The sequence below is a fragment of the Acomys russatus genome, chromosome 6 (genome assembly GCF_903995435.1).
Source record: "Acomys russatus chromosome 6, mAcoRus1.1, whole genome shotgun sequence".
NCBI classification, from domain to species: Eukaryota; Metazoa; Chordata; class Mammalia; order Rodentia; family Muridae; genus Acomys; species Acomys russatus.
In genome coordinates, this window is record NC_067142.1 from 83,810,750 (window position 1) to 83,830,413 (window position 19,664).

The 19,664-nt window shown below is 49.5% G+C and overlaps 1 protein-coding gene across 1 annotated transcript in view; it reads left to right on the plus strand.

Annotated features, from left to right (window-relative positions):
- Ptpn14 (protein tyrosine phosphatase non-receptor type 14) overlaps positions 1-19,664 on the plus strand; it is an 80,999-nt gene that overhangs the window by 49,602 nt on the left and 11,733 nt on the right. Inside the window, exons 8-14 of the mRNA XM_051148125.1 lie at positions 468-555; positions 1,507-1,589; positions 3,928-3,985; positions 8,291-8,363; positions 11,393-12,864; positions 16,819-16,962; positions 18,348-18,566. Of these exons, the coding sequence (XP_051004082.1) occupies positions 468-555; positions 1,507-1,589; positions 3,928-3,985; positions 8,291-8,363; positions 11,393-12,864; positions 16,819-16,962; positions 18,348-18,566 (2,137 nt within the window). The remainder of the gene's footprint in view (positions 1-467; positions 556-1,506; positions 1,590-3,927; positions 3,986-8,290; positions 8,364-11,392; positions 12,865-16,818; positions 16,963-18,347; positions 18,567-19,664) is intronic.

Genomic DNA, 19,664 nt, shown 5'->3' on the forward strand with positions numbered 1-19,664 from the left:
ATGTGGACAGGTCTCTGACGACAAGCAAGGAGAACATGCAGGTGTGTGTTTAGATCATGGAGCATAGATACATAAATCACCAGTGGGCATTCTTTCCAAGATGGCACAGTGAATGTGCAGACGGCAACAGGACTTTGACTGTACTTTGAGGTAAGTAAAACATTCAGGGGAGGCACCTCATCATCAGAAAACTTGGGAGGAAGGTAACAAGACCTTTGCAGGTTTTTCTCAAAGCTACCCACAAAGAAAACGTTTCACGGATGTCACTACGCAGATATATTTCAAATCGAATTGTTACCTGAGTGAATTAGTACATACTGCATTTCTTTCCATTTTCTCCTTTGACAGGTGGGATATTTAAGCTATCGTTAAAAAGAGAGAATAGTTGCGTTATAATCATGAGACCTTTCTCATGGCGAATACATGGACTGTTTCTGAGTAAGCTCTGTCACATTTCTTTGGCCCAGGTGGAATGACATTGGGAGTGTCACCCACAGCAAAGCAGCAATCCTGCTGGAGCTGATTGACAAGGAGGAGACAGCGCTCTTCCACACAGTGAGTCCAGGGGCCTGCATCGCTTGGGGACAGATTTATTTTTTTTAAAGCTAATAATGCCTTTGCCTCATTATCCATGCCCAGCCTTCTGATAGTGAGACACATTGTTGTCGCCTACAAAGTTGACACTTAAAGATTGCTAAATCAAGTCACACATGCACACAAACGTGCATGTACGCAGACAGACACTCACACGTACCTCTATATGTACACATGCATGCATACCTGCACATGGTGATGCACACACACACACGCATGATGACATCCCTCATCATGTCAGCACTGGGCTGCATCCTTAGGTGTCCTGGCTGCACATTGGACACACCTGTACTCCGTAAGGGACACAGTGCTATTGCAGAGATTTTTATCTAAAACTTGCCTGGTCATACATGACTTCTTGCAAGTGGTGGATGCTCCCTCTGGCTTTGGCACTAAGATTCATGTTTGTCCAGCATGGCACAGCACTCTGGTCACAGTTTTCCTCAGGTGGCTCCTCATTGTGTCCAACTGCATTGTCTGTTGCCGGCTGACCTGGAATTTTCAGTCCCCCCGTAGTCCACACTGTCTGGAGTTATTTGGGTCCCTTCTCAGGAGCCAAGGCTATCCCCTTACCACACCGTCTCTGGCTGGGTGACATTGGTGTTAATTGTAGGCCTTGATTCAGTTACTTGCTCTGAAGGTTCTGGTTTAGAATTACTGAGAACCTGTCAGTTCATCATTACAGACCCAGAACCTTTGATGTCACTAGCGGACGGCCATTCCTGCCATCTTTGCTGGCCATGGCAGCGTGGACACCGTGGAAACCAATGGTCGGTTCGCTGCCTGGCCTGGCATGTTATTTTGTTCTTCGGATGAAAGGGAGGAGATTAATGTCTGTACAGATCAGTCTTCATGAAGCAAATATCTAATCAAACAGATGCTTATTTTTTTCCCTATCTCTTCTTTTTCAAGGATGATATTGAAAATGCCAAGTATATTTCCCGGTTATTTACAGCACGGCACAAGTTTTACAAACAGAACAAGATCTGCACAGAGTAAGTGAATGCTAGCTCACTGTCTCTCTGAATGGCTTAGTCCTATTAATCAAGCGCTTTTCCCTTGATCCTTCTAGAAGCCATAGAAAGAGACTAAAGCCAGTCAGAAGGCAGAGAAGTCTACTGCAGTCCATGTGCCTAGAGAGACAGTCATTCATTCCCAAATTGACTACAAATGTTTAACTTCCCGGACGCGGAGGCCACCTCAGTGCCTTTCTGGCTCTCGGCTCTGAGTTCGGAAGACCCAGCTGCTCCCAATTTGCCCAGGTGCCCCTCCGTGTTAGAAGTGGAGTACATTCAGAAGTGGGGAGCACAGCGATGAGCCTACTTTAAAGAGAAGACGCTGCCGCAGGCCTGGCCTGTTTCCGCTCACAGTTGGCTAACCCTGCGTGCGCTCCTGGGTCGTGCCATCTGACGGCAAATGAGAGGCCAGGGTAATTAGAGGGGGATTTGGAAGGCACGCCGAGATGGCGCACATCTGTATGCCTTTTTAATTTAGTTCGGAAATAAAGACGATAAATCTGAGTCTGATTGAGGGCACTTCCTCATGGCCTGACCTCGGAGATGGCGTGCCGGGGGCCGACTCTGCTGTCGCCCTGCCTTTGGCTGCTTTCAAAAGGCGTTCCCCAGCAGAACACACTTGCCGCTTGGGCCCCCAAGGTGTTTAATTTTGGTTCAGAGAGTGTCGGGGATGGAAATGGCAGAGGGAAGCTGTCTTTCCACTCCCACAGTGGGCACATCCAAGCAGGGTAGACTATTGCTGGACAGCAGGTGTCGCTGGAGAAGGCAGCTGCTCAGAACTGGGCCCCAGGTGAGTGTAGACATTTTTTTTTAAACTCCAGGCATTTTCAAACCATACACTGAAATTGGTCACTGCTAGGGCCTGAAAGTACATCTCATAGCCTAGGTCTACCAGCAGCAACATTGGCAAAGATGGCATAACCATGCCTTTTGCAGACACATAGTCAACACTCAACCATAAGGAATCTGTTCTGCTCTTGCCTTTGAATTCCGCTGGTGGCCTTGACACCATCAAGAATTCTGTAGCTTGACTTCCGTGTGGTCGATATGAACCCATTTCAGAGTGCCAGTCTTCAGGTTTAACTGTTTCTCAGCAAACGTCTTCGTTACTGTGCTCACACTGTGTTCACACTGTCCTCCTGTGTTCACACCGCTGTGTTCACACTGTTCTCCTAGAGTGAACATCATGATGTAATGCTGAAAACCAAGAATCCTGACCCAGGGTAACTCTGCATGGGGAGCACTTGAACCTCGCCTTTCCTGCATGCACACTGAGCTGTAACCCTGGCTCAGGGGCGGCCTCCTTCCCCTCCCAGGGCTGCCCACTCACGAGCCACGCAGGCTGGCCTTGCAGCATCTGCTCCTGCAGAGCCCGTCCTTGCTGGCGGCAGGCCTCACTCCAGGGTTTGGCTGCTGCCCCTTTGACCTAGGGAGGAAGAGCTGGAGGACCATGTTTACCTCAGCGATGATAACACTGGGTTTGGACAGCTGCTAAAAGAGTCAGCATTGCTGCATTGTCGCCATGGTTTTACCATGGCAAAGACACTTATCAGCAAGCAGGTAGAAGGGCAACTTTCCAAATAAGGACGGTCTGTATGAAGAATTTTAGCCTGATGAAAAGGGTGTATCGTGATTTGATTTTTTTTTTTTTTCTTAAGAGTGGATGCTCCCTGTTCCTATTGTTTCACCTCTCTGTCATCACTGTTTAATCAATGCTGGGGTGCTCTCTTTCTAAAAGATTGGTTGGGTTCCGGATATAACCTCAGTTATGGAATATTTGCCTAGATTTGCTGGCTTTGACCTCCCCCCTGGCCCCTAAGCATCAGAACAGAGTTTAAAGCAAACAAAAAGGACAGATGGCTTGGTAAACATTTGCAGTGTGTATTATCTTTATGGGCTCAAACTGAAAGATACTCTCTCTATTTTTGGGATTTTATTTAAACTGGAAGCACTTTTCAAAGTATTTTTATTATACATATGCACACAGGACATGCTGGACATTGTTTTAGAAGTCCACGTGATGTGAGGTTTTTTTAGTCTTTTCTCTCTCATAATATTTCTTTTTAAATAAGCCTCATTCTCCCAGTAGTAGTGAGCAAAGCATTATGAAAATATGTGTTGCAATCATTTTGAAGACAAAAGAAGAGTGACAAAGGAGTTGAGTTCTTAGCATCGGTGTGTGAACTGTGTGTGCTGTGTGTGCTGTGAGGCAGGGCTCGCTGGTCTGCCCCACCCCCCCCCCCCAGCCTCCCTTCTCTGACCTTTTGTACTTCTGGTCAGCAATAGTGATGATTCTTATTTTTAATTTTTCATATAGACAGTCAAATTCTCCACCCCCGATCAGACGTGGGCCCACCTGGAGCCGGTCCTCACTGGTACGTACACTCTTCAGTTAGTGGCTTGCCTGTCAGGATAAAGGCTGTGATGGATTTGAGGGGAAAGGACAAAGGGTACCATTGCCGTGGGAGAGTTGCTAGAAGCATAGGAGGCCATTATTCAGTTGCAGGAGGTGTGGTAAGTACCCACTGTGTCCCACTCACCCACGGACACATCCCTGCATGTGGTTTGAGGTACTCCCCAGTCTCATTCCAGGTCAGAGTGATCATGTACCTTCGGGCCATTTGCTCATCTGCTCTGTTAACAAGTCCCAGTGGTAAGTGCTACAGAGTCTAAGGAATTCATTGCCACAGATAGAGCCAAGCAAACTAGCCAGAAAATGCTTTTTAAATGAACCGCAATCAAATAAGTCTGGTTTAACGGTCTCAGTATATGAAACGGATGGGGCATTTTCTAATTTCCAGACTTCAGTCAGTATAGCTGCAGCCTCCGGTTGATTTTTACATTTTAGAAGCTATTCTTTTTCCTGGTGATACGGGCAAGATGCACAGCTGTAGACCTACTGTAGGCACTTCCTGTCGTGAGGACGACTCAGGTGGTAGGACAGACCTGTGTTTTGTTTTCAGCTTGTCTCGGCACAGGTCTTTAAGGCGTGGCATTTTAAAATATTTTTTTAAGATGTATTTATTATGTATACAGTGCTCTGCCTTCATGACAGAAGAGGGCATTAGGTCATATTATAGATGGCTGTGAGCCACTCTGTGGTTGCTGGGAATTGAACTCAGGACCTCTGGAAGAGCAGTCGGTGCCTCTAACCCCTGAGCCATCTCTCCAGCTTTTTATAGATAGCCAAGACGAACATGTGGCCTTCTTCCTCAGGTGTATGTACAGTTCTCTGCAAACAATAGACAGGAGCCCCTAAGTGAAGTCTTCTCTGTATCCAGTGTGTGGATAGCCTGTCTCTTAGAAAGCTTGGAGGGCATTGTTTTTTCTTTCTGGAAAGAGCATGACAGAGACTGTTAGAATTCTAGAGTTGAGCCACACGGGACTTCCTGAGCGCATGTGGCTATTGCCGATGTCACCATGACCCTCTCTCTGCCTTGTGGTCTGGTGCATTGGTGATCTGGAGGGGCCCTCTGCTCTTTCTCGGAGTGCGGTGCATTTGCTCATGCTTGCTGGCCTGCATCAGTGCCCTCTGTTAATGCTGTCTGCCTTTGTCCTTCTTCATCTCCTGGTTTTGTTAGTGAGATCAAGCATCATTTGTTCCAGTGAGCTATGTCTGATGACAGACCACAAGCTCTCAGGCATTCCTGAGATCCAGAGAGCCTGCCTTGATTTCTTGGATGAGGGAGGGTCTACAGGGGTCTGGATTCCGAGGTCTCTTCACCCTGCCCTGTAGGTCTGAACCATCCTTTCAAGTGAGACAACAGACTATGGTATCTTAATGGTCCTTGCTGATAAGCATCTTGGCTTCCTTGCCAATTTCTCCCTCCCCCCACCCCCTCTCTCTCCCTCTCTCCCTCTCTCTTTCCCCTTTATGATGCCTATAGTCATGGATATATATATATATATATATATAATTTATATATATAATTTTTTGTCAATTTGACATAAACCCCTGGATGTACCTCAGAAAATAGAGTCTCATTTGAAGACTCGCCTACATCACACTGGCATGGGCACATCTACAAGGCATTTTCTTTTTTTTATTCACTTTACATCCCGATGGTCGCACCATCCTTCCTCTCTTCCTAGACCCTCCCTCCCTCCCTCCCTCTTCCCCCACCCTCCTTTTCCTATTCCTCAGAAAAGGGTAGCCCTCCTGCCCTACCAACCCACCCCAGCACACCAGGTCGCATTAGGCCTGAGCATGTCCTCTTACCCTGTGGCTTGGCAAGGCAGCCCTGCCAGTGGGAAGTGATCAAAAATCTGGCAGCTGAGTCCTTGTCAGAGACAGCCCCTGCTCTCCTTACTAGAGGACCCACACGAAGCTCAAGCTGCCCATGGCCTACATCTGTGTAAGGGGCCTAGGTCCAGTCCATGCTTGGTCCTTGGCTGGTGCTTCAGTTTCTGCGAGATCCTCTGGTCCCTGGTTAGTTGACTCCGCTGGTCCTCTTGTGGAGCTCCTGTCCCCTCTAGGTCCTTTATCTTTCCTCCTGACTTCTCTACAAGACTCTCTACACTTGACCCAATGTTTGGCCCTGAGATTCAGCATCTGTTTCAGTCTGCTGCTAGGTGGAGCCTCTCAGAGGACAGCTATGCTAGGCTCCCATCTGCAGGCATAGTAGAGTATCGTTGGTAGTGTCAGGGGCTGGGTCTCTCCCATGGGGTTAGATTCAGGTTGGGCCAGGCATTGGTTGGACATTCCCTCAATCTCTGCTCTACCTTTATCCCTGCACATCTTGGAGGCAGGGTGAATTTGGGGTTGACGTTTTTGTGGGTGGGTTGGTGTTCCCCTCCCTCCACTAGGAGTCGTGTCTGATTAGAGGGTGTCCTCTTCAGTCTCTGTGACCCTTGTGACTTTACTCTCACCCCATATCCTCCCAGAATCCTGCCCTGTTGTAGGTCCCCAGCTTGTCACAGAGATGCCCCTGCCCACAGTTTCTCTTCTCTCACAGGGCATTTTCCACATTGATAATGGATGTAGAAAGGCACAACCCACTGTGGGTGGTGCCATCCCTGGATAGGTGGGTCTGGGCTGTATAAGAAAGGCATGCCAGGGCAAGCCAGTAAGCAGTGTTCCTCCATGGTTTCTGTTTTAAGCTCCTGCCTTGAGTTTCTACCTTAATTTCCTCAGTGGACAATGATCTGTAAGCAGACAAACCCTTTCCTCCCAAAGTTGTTTTTAGTCATGTTTTTATTTTTTATTTATTTTTTAAATCATGGCAGTGGAAACCACACTAGAACATCTATGTTGTGGCGTTTATTTCTGTACTAGAAGATATGGAAAAATTATAATATCTCAGAATAAATAAATGGGGATTTGGCATTTATATAGCTCAGTAGTAGAACATTTGCCAAACATGTGAAGAACAGGAGGCCTCAAGTGGACCTTTACCAACACCCTCCCATGTCCCAAAAAGAAGAAATTAAATATAATCCAGAAACAGCATTTGGAAATGGCTTTTCACTGTATACTTAGCCCAGTTCATAAAGTCACTTAATGTTGTTTTCTAAATAGGAGCAAGAGGCGGCTATAAACCAAGCTTCTTTATGCCTCTGCTGTGTTTCTTGTGCCATTGTGTCTTCACTCACTTCCAGCCTGTTAAGCTGACAGTCCTTACCCACTGTGGAAAATTTTAGTTGAATGATGTGTTGTCCGCAAAAGAAAAAATACTTGGAAAGACTTTGCAGCTCTGAAGTCATCCCGCAGGACTCGTGCGGTTATTCCAAGGCCAGCAGCGTGTCTCCTCTGCACCCGGGGTCTCCTCTGCACCTGGGGTCTCCTCTGCACCTGGGGTCTCCTCTGCACCTGGGGTCTCCTCTGCACCTGGGGTCTCCTCTGCACCAGGGATCTCCTCTGCACCTGGGGTCTCCTCTGCACCTGGGGTCTCCTCTGCTTCCTTTCAGGCCTTCTCTCTTCTCTCATTCCAGCTGGTTTTTGGATCCCTTGTTTTCACGACCTTCCTGGTTACCCATCTGATGCTGTGATATGGACCAGGATGGCCTTGAAGGCACAGAGATCTGCCTTTCTCTGCTTCCCAGGTGCTAGAACCCAGCTTCTGAACCAGTTATCTTGAGATAATAGCTAGCTGGCAGAGATAGGAGATGGACCATCCATGGTCTTTGGTGCTTTATACATTGTTTTACCTTCCCTTCTTCTGCAGCAGAAAGTGGTTCAGATTAGCCTAAATGGCCATGTTTCAGGCTCAATGGGAGAGATCCTGTATCCTAACTGCACTAGAGGGCCTAGGTGGCCCGGGCCACACTTGGTTCTGGAGTGGCCTTGACCCTGTGTGCCACATTTTGGATTCCTATGTAAATTCACCACTGGGCCCAGCATAACACAGCACTGACGCTACATGAGCCTCCTTTCATGCTGTGAACTGGGACTGTGGGCTCTGCTACTGTGTCGGGAGCATGTGGGCCCGGGAAGAAACCAGCTTTGGACAGGATAAACCAAGTTTCCCTTCTTATACTTCCTCCATGGGTGTGCCTCTTCTGCTACCTGTTACAGAGCTTGGTGCCCGAGGTTGGTGGCCGAGACCACCCTAGCGAACGGCTGCACATGGCTTTGGATGCTCACCTCTTTCTTTCTCTGACCTTGAACCAGTCTCTGTGAGGTGGGGTGGTCAGAACGGTGGCCTACAGTGCTGCAGTGTGTTCTTTCTTCTCTGTTTCAGCCAAGGCAGCAGCCGTACATCCTGCCTCCCATGCAGTGTGGTGAGCACTACTCGGAGACCCACACTTCCCAAGGTAACTGTGGCTCTTCCTTCTGCCTCTGTAAGACAAAAAGCTGGGTTCCGGGGCACAGCAAAGATGCTTGCTTGAAAATGTCAGTGATGGTTTGATGTTAACTTTGTCATTGTCGGGCTGGAGACATGGCTCAGAGGTTAAGAGCACTGGCTGCTCTTCCAAAGGTCATGAGTTCAATTCCCAGCAACCACATGGAGGCTCACAACCATCTAAATGAGATCGGGTGCCCACTTCTGGTGTGCAGGCGTACATTTGGGCAGAATACCATATACATAATACATAAATAAATCTTAAAAAGAAGAAGAAGAAGAACAACAACAACAACAAAAAAACCCAACTTTGTCCTTGTCTGACCACAGTGGCCAGCAAATTCAGTTTAGACAAGTTAGCATATCAGCTGCCTGGGAAGATTCCAGCAACTAGGCCACTTGGAGTGTGAATTCCTGTTTCCTTGTCTTCTTCTCATTCTTAGTGGGCCAAGGTTGGAGACCGACTTCACTCTCAGTGCCCGTGTCAGGAGCCTGAGGCAGCCACATGGTGGTGGTTGACTGAGAGTGACGCTCACCCTCATTCCTGTTGTTCCCTTAGCTTCCCTCTAAGCCTTTGAGCGTGGATCCAGTGGTTGTGAGGTGTTGACTTTGTGTATTGTCTCATTTGATCCTCACAGCAAGCCTGAGGTACTGTTGTTTCCATACAGAAATAGGGAAACAGAGGTTAGGCATATGGATATGAAAACTCAGTGTGTGTGTGTGTGTGTGTGTGTGTGCGCGCGTGTGTGCCTGCCTGCCTGCCCATGTGTGTGTAGAACAGAGGTCCATGTTGGGTGTTTTTCCTTCAACCGTTTTTCACTTTTTGAGACAGACTCTGGCCCTCCACAGTTAGCTAGATGGGCTGGGCCATGAGTGGACCTTCCTGTCTCTCGCTCCCCCACCCTGCCCGTGGTGGGATTACAGACACAAGTGACCATCCTAGCATTTATTTTTATGTGTGCTGAAGATCCAAACTCAGGCCCTCATTTGCCAGCTGTGCCATTCGCTTATCTCTTGTAGCAGTGAGCCCTTGAATCTTTTATTACTGAGCTAACTGCAGCTTTAAGACAACGATCACAGACCTTGCATGCTGCATATTATATGTGTCGTAAGTGTCTGTGATCGTGGCTGCTCGGAAGCAGCTGCAATGTGAAGGCCGAAGCGTGAAGCCTTAAACATGACCAAACGGTTCAGTCAGTAGTGCTTTTTATGAACAGCCTGGCAGAGTTGCCACATATCTGTGGGAAGGCACCAAACCCCACTGGAGCAGTCTGCACACCTTGCTCCCCTCGTTTATTCTGCCTTGTTTGTGTCTGCATTTCTCTTTCAGATTGTTGAAGTTTTTTAAAAGATGTACTTATTTAGTTGTATTGAGTGCTTGTGTGTGTATGTATACCACTTGAACTCAGTGCCCATGGCAGCCAGAAGCCCATGACAGAGTCTCCAAAGCTGGGTTACAACAGTTGCAAGCCTACACATGGGTGCTGGGACCCAAATTCATTGACCCTGTAGTTAGTGCTCTTAACTGCCGAGCTACTGCTCCAGTCCCAGTTGGATGTTGCTAACCATGGTTCTCTTTTTTATCTTTCCTTTGTCTCCCTTGCTCAGCGTGTGTGTTAGCAAGAGGCTGGCTTCCATGTGTGTCTGGCTCTGAGAGGGATCTTGGATACTAGAGTGGGCCTGACCCAGAAACTGGCCTCTAGGAGCTCTTGGCTTGGGGGCGTGTGGGTGACTCAGAAGTTGTCTTTGTTGGAGTTTCTGTTATTGGGATAAAACACCATGACCAGAAGCAGCTCGGAGAGGAAAGGGTTTATTTCAGCTTAGAATTCTCAGGTCACACTGCAGCACTGAGGGACGTGAGGAACTCAAGGCAGGAGCCGATGCGGAAGGCCGTGAGGAACGCTGCTTACTGGCTTGCTTCTCGTGGCTTACTCAGCCTGCTTTCTTACACCACCAAAGACCACCTTGCCCAGCGTGCCACACACACATACACAGTAAGCTAGGCCCTACCACAGTGATCAAGAGAATGCCCCACAGACTTGCCAATATGGAGGCATTTTCTAGATTACAGTGTCTTCTTTCCTTTATGTAAAGAGAACATCAAAACTAGGCAGCACAGTGGCTAGATCACTTGGTGTGCAAGGTTGAGGACCAGAGTGTGGATCCTCAGAACTCACACAGACGCTAGGGGAGGGCAGATGTGGGATCCCCTGAACAAGGTGGCCAGCGGGACAAGCCATATCAGCAAGCTCAGAGTTTGAGAGCTCTGCCTGAGTGAAGAAGAGGGACCAAGGATGCTTCCCAGCTTAAACATTGGTCCTCCATACAAGTTCGTGTGCCCACATATCTGTATGCCCCCACGCACCCGCACCCTCTAAATGTACATGAAATGGCTTCTGTAGCTCTTTCTTTCAGCTTTTGCTCATATTCACTAGAGTTGATCTTGGGTGGAGCTAGAGGGCGGTTTCAGGAACATCTCAAAGGCTCTTGATTCTGACCTCTCCATCTGGTAGCTGCCACTCAGAAACCACAGCCGCACCGACCGCCCCCGAGCTGTTGGTCTCGCTGTTTTCTGAGCGCTCAGTGGTCCCTTTGGTTAAGAGCCCTTTTTTGATGTAGTCAGAGAGCAGTTCTGAGGGTGGGGCAGCTTCAAGTCTATTGCTCTGTTAAAACTCTGACTTCCTGGCCCAAATATCCGGTTCTGCCCCTAAGCTGTGCACCAGAGTCCAGGTCTGCCCAACAAGTGGCTTATTGTTTGAGTCTAATTATAGCAAAGTCGAGACTATGTAGGCGACGCCCACGCTGTGCACTTTCTTTGCTGTGTGCTCCGACATAGTCTATACATGGACACTTCATCTAAGATAACAGTTCTTTGTGACATGTGTGGGTGAGAACATATTTCAGTATTTATGACATACTTCAGTAGTTCACTCCAGGCACGTAAGGATGAGCTCTGTTGAAACAGGGTGGTGTGATGGCTCTCTGTTTGACTTCTTGCAGACAGCATTTTCCCTGGGAACGAGGAGGCTTTGTACTGCAACTCTCACAACAGCCTAGACTTAAATTACTTAAATGGAACAGTCACCAATGGCAGCGTGTGCAGCGTTCACAGCGTCACCTCCCTCAGCTGCTCCCAAAGCTTCATCCAGGCTTCTCCAGTGTCTTCCAACCTCAGCATCCCTGGAAGTGACATCATGAGGGCCGATTACATCCCCAGCCACCGCCACAGCACCATCATCGTGCCGTCTTACAGGCCAACCCCAGATTACGAGACGGTCATGCGCCAGATGAAGAGGGGGCTAATGCACGCGGACAGCCAGAGCCGGTCTCTGCGGAACCTCAACATCATCAACACCCATGCCTACAACCAGCCTGAGGAGCTGGTGTACAGCCAGCCAGAGATGCGGGAAAGGCATCCCTACACTGTCCCATATGCGCCCCAGGGGGGCTATGGTCACAAGCTTGTTAGCCCGTCTGACCAGATGAACCCCCAGAACAACGCGATGCCTAGCAAGCCAGGGGCCAGCTCCATCTCGCACACAGTGAGCACTCCGGAACTGGCCAACATGCAGCTCCAAGGAGCCCAAAGCTACAGCACAGCCCACATGCTGAAGAACTATCTCTTCAGGCCACCACCCCCTTACCCTCGGCCCCGTCCTGCCACCAGCACCCCAGACCTCGCCAGCCACCGCCACAAGTATGTCAGCGGCAGCAGCCCTGATCTGGTAACGCGGAAAGTGCAGCTATCCGTAAAGACCTTCCAGGAAGACAGCTCTCCTGTGGTCCATCAGTCTCTGCAGGAGGTAAGCGAACCCCTTATAGCCACCAGGCACCACGGCACGGTGAATAAGCGCCACAGCCTGGAGGTGATGAACAGTATGGTCCGAGGCATGGAGGCCATGACACTGAAGTCACTCAATATCCCCATGGCTCGTCGCAACACTCTTCGGGAGCAGGGCCCTTCTGAGGAGGCGGGTGGCCAGGAAGTGCATGGGCTTCCTCAGTATCACCACAAGAAGACGTTCTCGGATGCCACCATGCTGATCCACAGCAGTGAGAGCGAGGAAGAGGAGGAGACCCCCGAGGCGGTACCTCAGATTCCTGCGCTTCGGGAGCAGGTGGAATACAGTGCCCAGCTGCAGGCTGCCCTGGCCCGTATTCCCAACAGGCCTCCGCCTGAGTACCCAGGGCCGAGAAAAAGTGTCAGTAACGGGGCACTGAGGCAGGACCAGGGGACCCTCCTTCCTGCCGTGGCCAGGGCCAGGGTGCTGAGGCATGGACCAGCCAAGGCCCTCAGTGTCTCCCGGACTGAGCAGCTGGCTGTCAACGGGGCATCTCTGGGCCCCTCCATCTCTGAGCCTGACCTGACCAGTGTGAAGGAGCGGGTCAAGAAAGAGCCCGTGAAGGAGAGGCCCGTGTCAGAGATGCTCTCCCTGGAGGATAGCATCATAGAGAGAGAGATGATGATCAGGGTGAGTGTCCCCACTCCTGGGTCCCTGGAGGCCTTGAGGACGGCAGCTTCAGGGAGCATTGTGGGCATCTCAGCCAAGAGTGATGATGTCACCAGATGTCAGGGTTGCTATTTCAGATAACACCTTCCATCCCGTTTTCTTTTGTGGCTTGTAGCTGGTGTACTGTGATTGGGTCCCTGAGGAGTTTACTCCTAAGCCCCAGTCCCCCATCAGATTTGCCCCTCGAGGAACTCACACGCGTGTGCACATTGGGTACATCCCTGAGGAGTTTACTACTGAGCCCTAGTCCCCCATCAGATTTGTCCCGTGAGGAGCTCACACACGTGTGCACATTGGGTACATCCCTGAGGAGTTTACTACCGAGCCCCAGTGCCCATCAGATTTGTCCCGTGAGGAGCTCACACGCGTGTGCACATTGGGTACGTCCCTGAGGAGTTTACTCCTAAGCCCCAGTTCCCCATCAGATTTGCCCCTCGAGGAACTCACACGCGTGTGCACATTGGGTACGTCCCTGAGGAGTTTACTCCTAAGCCCCAGTTCCCCATCAGATTTGCCCCTCGAGGAACTCACACACGTGTGCACATTGGGTACATCCCTGAGGACTTTACTACCGAGCCCCAGTGCCCATCAGATTTGCCCCATGAGGAGCTCACACGCGTGTGCACATTGGGTACATCCCTGAGGAGTTTACTACTGAGCCCTAGTCCCCCATCAGATTTGTCCCGTGAGGAGCTCACACACGTGTGTACATTGGGTACATCCCTGAGGAATTTACTACCGAGCCCCAGTGCCCATCAGATTTGCCCCATGAGGAGCTCATGCATGTGTACACATGCACCGTACATGCATATATACTACATTTGAAGATACCCTTCAGCGCTGGTGGTAACAAATAACTCTTCACTGGGATGCGCACAGCCTAGAAAGCTAGTTCTGTTGTTGGGGCAAAACCACATGGTGGCAGATGTGTATAAACAAGAAAATAAACATCTCTTACAATGAGAACATTGTTGGACTGTAGTTGCTTCTGGGGAAAGAAAAGAATCCTCCACTAACTGCTTTCCCTGGAAATCCTGGCCTCCTTAAAAACTCACTCAGCTGTGTAACTAGTTGAGCCAACTCTTTCCCATTCGTCCCAGCTGCGCTGCCAGGTATCCGGTCCTCTTTTCGGAGCTCTGAGAGGCGGCCTCTGTTATGCTCACTTTGTTGGAAGTCGCTAGACTCGTTACTAAGTCTTCTGATCATCCTTGGGGATCAGAGAGAGGAAGTAAGGGCTAGCTTTACAGAAACCACGCTGCGGATCTCAGAGATCGAATCCAACCTTGTTACTTTAGAACAGGCTGAAGGTAGCTCAGCCCCGAGGTTCTGGTGGTCAGCAGGGTGGGCACGAGAGCCAGTGTGGACAGACTTCATGCTTCTTGGCTTACAAATAGAGAGGGAAATTGTGAAGTTTGTACCCATGCCTCTGGCTGGGGGTGAAGTGAAGTGTGGGGGTGGGTGCCATGAAGAGACAGCTTTCCCAGCTTGGAAAAAAGTAATTCACTAGCGTAAAATGATGTTTCAACACTTTCTTGGCTCTAGGCCTCTTAAAGGCTGCATTCGCTTCAGGGATCCATCAATGTCAGCAGCGTCGAGCTCCGAGGTTGGCCCTGCCAAGTTTAGACTTAACAATGTCCACATGGCTTGTAGCCTTGTCTTGGCCATACCCACTTCCTACCCAGCCCACAGCCATGACCCTGGTGCTAGTCCCCTGCTTGGAAGCATCATGCAAACCGAGAAAGAACAAGGTCCCCTCCCCCAGTCCTGTCTTATTCCAAGATGGTGGCTCATCCCCACTGGTAGATTTCACCAGTTAGCTTTTAGCTAAGGGACATGACTGCCCGTGCCTCTATTCCTGTCCTTGTTAGACCTCCCCCGCCCCTCACCCAACCTCATATAACTAGGAGTTGACAGGCTGCCCTTAGTCAATATCCCAACCTCAAAGAGGCACCAGGAGGTCAAGAAAGAAGGCCAAGCCTGTCAGTGGCTCCGGACCCAAGATGAATCTTTGTCTTTAAGTGTATATGTACTCACTGGCCTAGGCAGTGGCCACACAGTTTCCATGTTCCTCTGTGTGTGGCCACTAGGAAAGAAAGCTCCTGAGGCTATGGCAGACTAAGAGAACAGAGAGAAACCTCAAGCTCATAAGAACTGGAGTGGGTAGGGGCAGGCCCAGGTAGCTCCCTGTTCTCGGTGGCTTTTTATGGATGGTTGAGCCTGCTGCCTCTAGGACCCCTCCCTTGCCCCTGCTACCACCTGGAAGACTTATCCCACTTTCCAGCCCCGAGCCAGGAGTCAGGTGTAGAGAACAGAGAAAGCCAGCTCAGGCCTTCTGGCTTTATTTTAAGATGAGTGACAAGTTGTGCCTAAGCGGCCCAATTCAGTTATCACTGTACCCAGTTCTCCCCAGGTAGGGTTGTGAGCCTTTCTGGAGAATATCAGTCCCAGTACTCGGGAGACAGGAGGCTTGCTTGCAGGTTCAAGGGCACCCAGGGCTGTATAATGAGACCCTGTCTCAGAAAATCAAAATGAAAACTTTAAAACTTTTCAAAATTCAACGAAAAGAAAAGACAGGAGAGAATTATCTCTCACAAAACGGAATTGATAAGCAAACACGTCCAGACTCAGCCTGTGGCCACTTGTGGCACAGAGTCTTCAAGACTGGTTTTGCGGTCCCACAGCCGCTCTCAGGCTGCCCATCGCATTTGCACAGCTCGCCCTCCGCTCCAGTGCACCTTTGGTTGCCGGTGCAGCTGTCCTGTCGGTAGCACCCCTCACAAAGGCTTCCTGCCCATTGTAGGTAACGCTGCGGTGACAATGAGGCCCATGCAAGGTTGTCCCTGCCACCCTGCCCCACCTTCTCGGTGCCACTTTTCTAACAGCATGGCTCCATCAAGGCGCCTCCTCAGGAAGTAAACTAATAAGCAATGCAATAAGGCACAGATCCTTGAGGAAAGCGTGCTACCACTTCTTCTGCAGCCGTTATGGGAGCCTACAGATTGGCATTGCTTTAGTTGGCATCAGAACATCCTCTTTCGCATTCTTCCCTGAATGTCTAAGACAAAAACGATCCTAGAGAGATGTGCCCAGTAGGCTGCCAGCACAAAACAATAAGAATTCCCATACCCTGCTGATGCCAGGGACACAACGATATCCCACAGTGGTCCCAACGTCCAGCCCTGGCCATACCAGGTTGAGCACAGAGATGAGAGGGGACATAGAGTTGGCCAGTCCACACTCCTGCCAAGCCCCTCCAGTGGTGGCCAGTAGTCACTGCCCTCTGTTCTCCCTGGGTGGAGCGTGAAGGGCAAAGAGCTGATAGTTCATCATCTGTGGCCAGCCTGGGGTGGAGGTGACTCTTAGAAGCTGGTAGGCCCTGTTCTGAGGCTGGCAAATCAGGTGTCTCAGGGGCAGAGACCTAAGTGTGAGAGTCAGGCCCTTCAGCCTGAGCCCCTCAGAGCAGAGACCCGACTTTCCTCTTTTGCTGCTGTGTATGGCTCTGTTAAGCACCACTGTAGCTGGCAGGTTTTAGGCCATTAGACGGTGAGTGTAGTCCTCTGTTTTCTTTCTTCTGTCTTCAGCCTGTATTTTTCTAAGTATTGTTTGAAACACCCCCCCCCCCACCCTTTTTTGTTCTCTGGCAAACCCTGTGGCAAGGTATATTTGTTAGGGAGCCTATCTTTATCTTTCTAACGGATGAGTTAATTAAGAATAAAAGCCCTGGGGTCCTGTAAGAACTGGCTTCCCCAGGCGGGCACGGTGGGCATGATGGGAAGGCTGGGTTTGAGTCAGCCCCGCTGGTGGTGAGTGTCTGCATTCCTTGGCAGGGGAGTTACAGATTTGGGGAGATTAAAACACATTCCATCCTTCGCCTGGAATTACAAACAATGAGAACGTGTCTTTTCTTGCCGAAAGGATCTCGAGAAGCAGAAGATGACGGGCCTGCAGGCACAGAAGAGGCCACTGATGTTGGCGGCGCTGAATGGACTCTCGGTGGCCCGTGTCTCGGGGCGGGAAGACAGCCGACACGATGCCACCCGAGTTCCCATAGACGAGCGGGTAAGTTCTGGGCTTGTCAGCTGTGTCTCCAGATTCCAGACGTTCCTCTCTGCCCAGACCTGTCGGTGCTGTTTTCCTCATGGGTCAATTCTTTCAACGGAAGACTTGGTCCAAGTGTGCTGTGTTACAGCCTACGCTTTCCAGCAGGTTCTGTTTCACCATTCTGGTCTCCATACTTGGTCAAGCGGCCATATTGATGCTTGGTTAAAAAGCCTAGCCCCTGGGATGGTGAGATGGCTTAGCCAGAGTAGGAGTTTGCTGCTAAGTCTGGTGACCCCAGTTCAGTCCCCTCCCCAAAGTAAATAAACAACTGCAACAAAGGATCGCCTCCCGAAGGACCGACTCCGATATGGCCCAGTCACTCAGCCCGTCCTTACTTCTTAGGCATAAGGAGGGAATGTAATTATCAATCCCTTATGCATTTTACATGATTTTAATATTTACTAAGGACAAATGCAAGTTTGCATTTGGTGTGGTTGACATACTTGGTTTAGTTGAGTCCAAATGCGCACTAGTTTGAAACATGCTGCAGGATGGAGAACATAAACAAAGCTTTATTTTCCACAATGAAACCATTACGTTTCTGTAACTATAGTAAACGGGGTTTTTTTATATGTAAAATGAGAAAGTTAATTTTTCCAACTGTCATACTCTGTGTTTTGTCATACTGTGTCTCTTGGGAAATAGCCATCCAAGGTTTTAGGGTTCGTGTGGTCCCCATCAAGGGCTGTAAGATGATGTGACCTATAGTTCTCTGGTGTGGTATCAGTAGCTGTGGTTCTGTGTCACTGAGGTGGAAAAGGGGGGCCCTGAAACTGTCCGGCTTGCTATCAGAAGACCTAGAAACTGTTTTCCTAAGTTCACTAAGCACATTTCAGGTGTGTGGGGAGGGTTCGATTTCTGTCAGCAGACACTTACTTGGTATTAGAATATTTTAGGGGTCAGTGGGGACATGTTCCCAGTTAATACCATGTAATTGAAATTAGCAGGTTGGCCAAGGAAGGAAAAAGGCAAGGTGTTTTGTGCAGGTTAATCCTGGGCACTCTGCCGTTGTGAACGGGTACCCTCCTAAAGTTTAATTCAGTAAGTCTGCCATGACAGTTGAGGAGAAGGTGCTTGGATGGTTGAGAGTAACACTGTCCTTGTCAGCAAAGATTGCAGCAGGTGCCAGCAACGGAATCGCAGAGTTTGAGTTTCAACTTAAGCCAGTCTTTGCAGCTTGCAGGATGTAGCTAAGTGAGAAAGGAAATGGCTCTCAGCCCAGAGAGGCTGGCAGCGTGGGTAGGAGTGAGGGCAGTAGCTCAGGACCCGCTGATCACTGGGAGTCCTGAGAGCCTGGCTGCCCTGTTGGACTGGAGAGAGCTGACGCCCTGCTTGCCTCGCAGCTCAGAGCCCTGAAGAAGAAGTTAGAGGAGGGAATGGTGTTCACGGAGTATGAACAGATCCCCAACAAAAAGGCCAACGGCATCTTCAGCACCGCCGCCCTGCCGGAGAATGCCGAGCGCAGCCGGATCCGGGAAGTGATCCCTTATGAGGAGAACCGAGTGGAGCTCATCCCAACCAAAGAGAACAACACAGGCTACATCAACGCCTCCCACATCAAGGTGAGGGGCGGGTCAGCGGCAGTGACGGCAGGAAACCCTTGTGAGCTTGTGCTACCTTCATTATCACAAAGAACCTTTCTGATGTGCTAACCCGCCCTAAGCCTCGCAGGGGGATTTGGGGGAACTCGTGAGGGCTGGGGGATTGCCCTGTTGGTTTGTGACTTCCAGGTGATGGGTGTTAGAGCAGTCACAGCTTTCATTGTCACAGTGTTTTCACTCTGCTCAATAGCACCACCACTATTGGTTCGTATAATAGCATAGTCAGTTCCCTTTAGAACCAAACTCTAATTTTCAGTGCTCTTTATAAACATAGAGTGATTTATATACAGACCATGACTGAGGGTTGCATAGCAGTGGATGGGCCTGTGAGATTTTTTTTTTTGTTTTTTTTGTTTTGTTTTGTTTTTGTTTTTGTTTTTGTTTTAGTTTTTTTACTTTTTAGATTTAGTTTTACTTTACGTGTGTGTTTGCCTGTGTATGTGTGTGCATTCCTAGTGGCTGTAGAGGGAGGAAGAGGGCATCGGATCTTTAAGAACTGGGGTCATAGGAGGCTATGACCCTCCATGTGGCTGTGAGGAACTGAACAGGTTCTCTGCAAGAACAGCAAGAGTTCTTAATTTCTCAGCCATTGCTCCAGCCTGTCATATGTGGCATTTCTGTTATCTGGAACACTCCTTGTCTCACTAGGTCATGGCTTAGCGAGACCCCAGGTAGACGTCAGAGCCGTGGACACATGAGTACCTAGAGTGAATGTTTTCCTGAGCCTTCCCCGGCTTCCCTGATAACTAGATGGACTTCTTTAGAACATGGCTCTGACCTCTGACCTGCAAGAGCATTCTGGAGGCTCCAGCTCAGACAGTGGGTATAGGACTTTATTTTATTATTATTTTTTGAGACAGGGTTTTTCTGTGTAGCCCTGGCTGTCCTGGAACTAACTCTGTAGACTAAGTTGGCCTCGAATTCACAGAGATCTGCCTCCCGAGTGCTGGGATTAAAGGCGTGCCCACCATAGAACATTTTTTAAGCAACACAGTTCACCCGAGTAATCTATGAAACTAAACTCTTAATTTCCTTGGACTTTTCAACTCTGGTGGAATT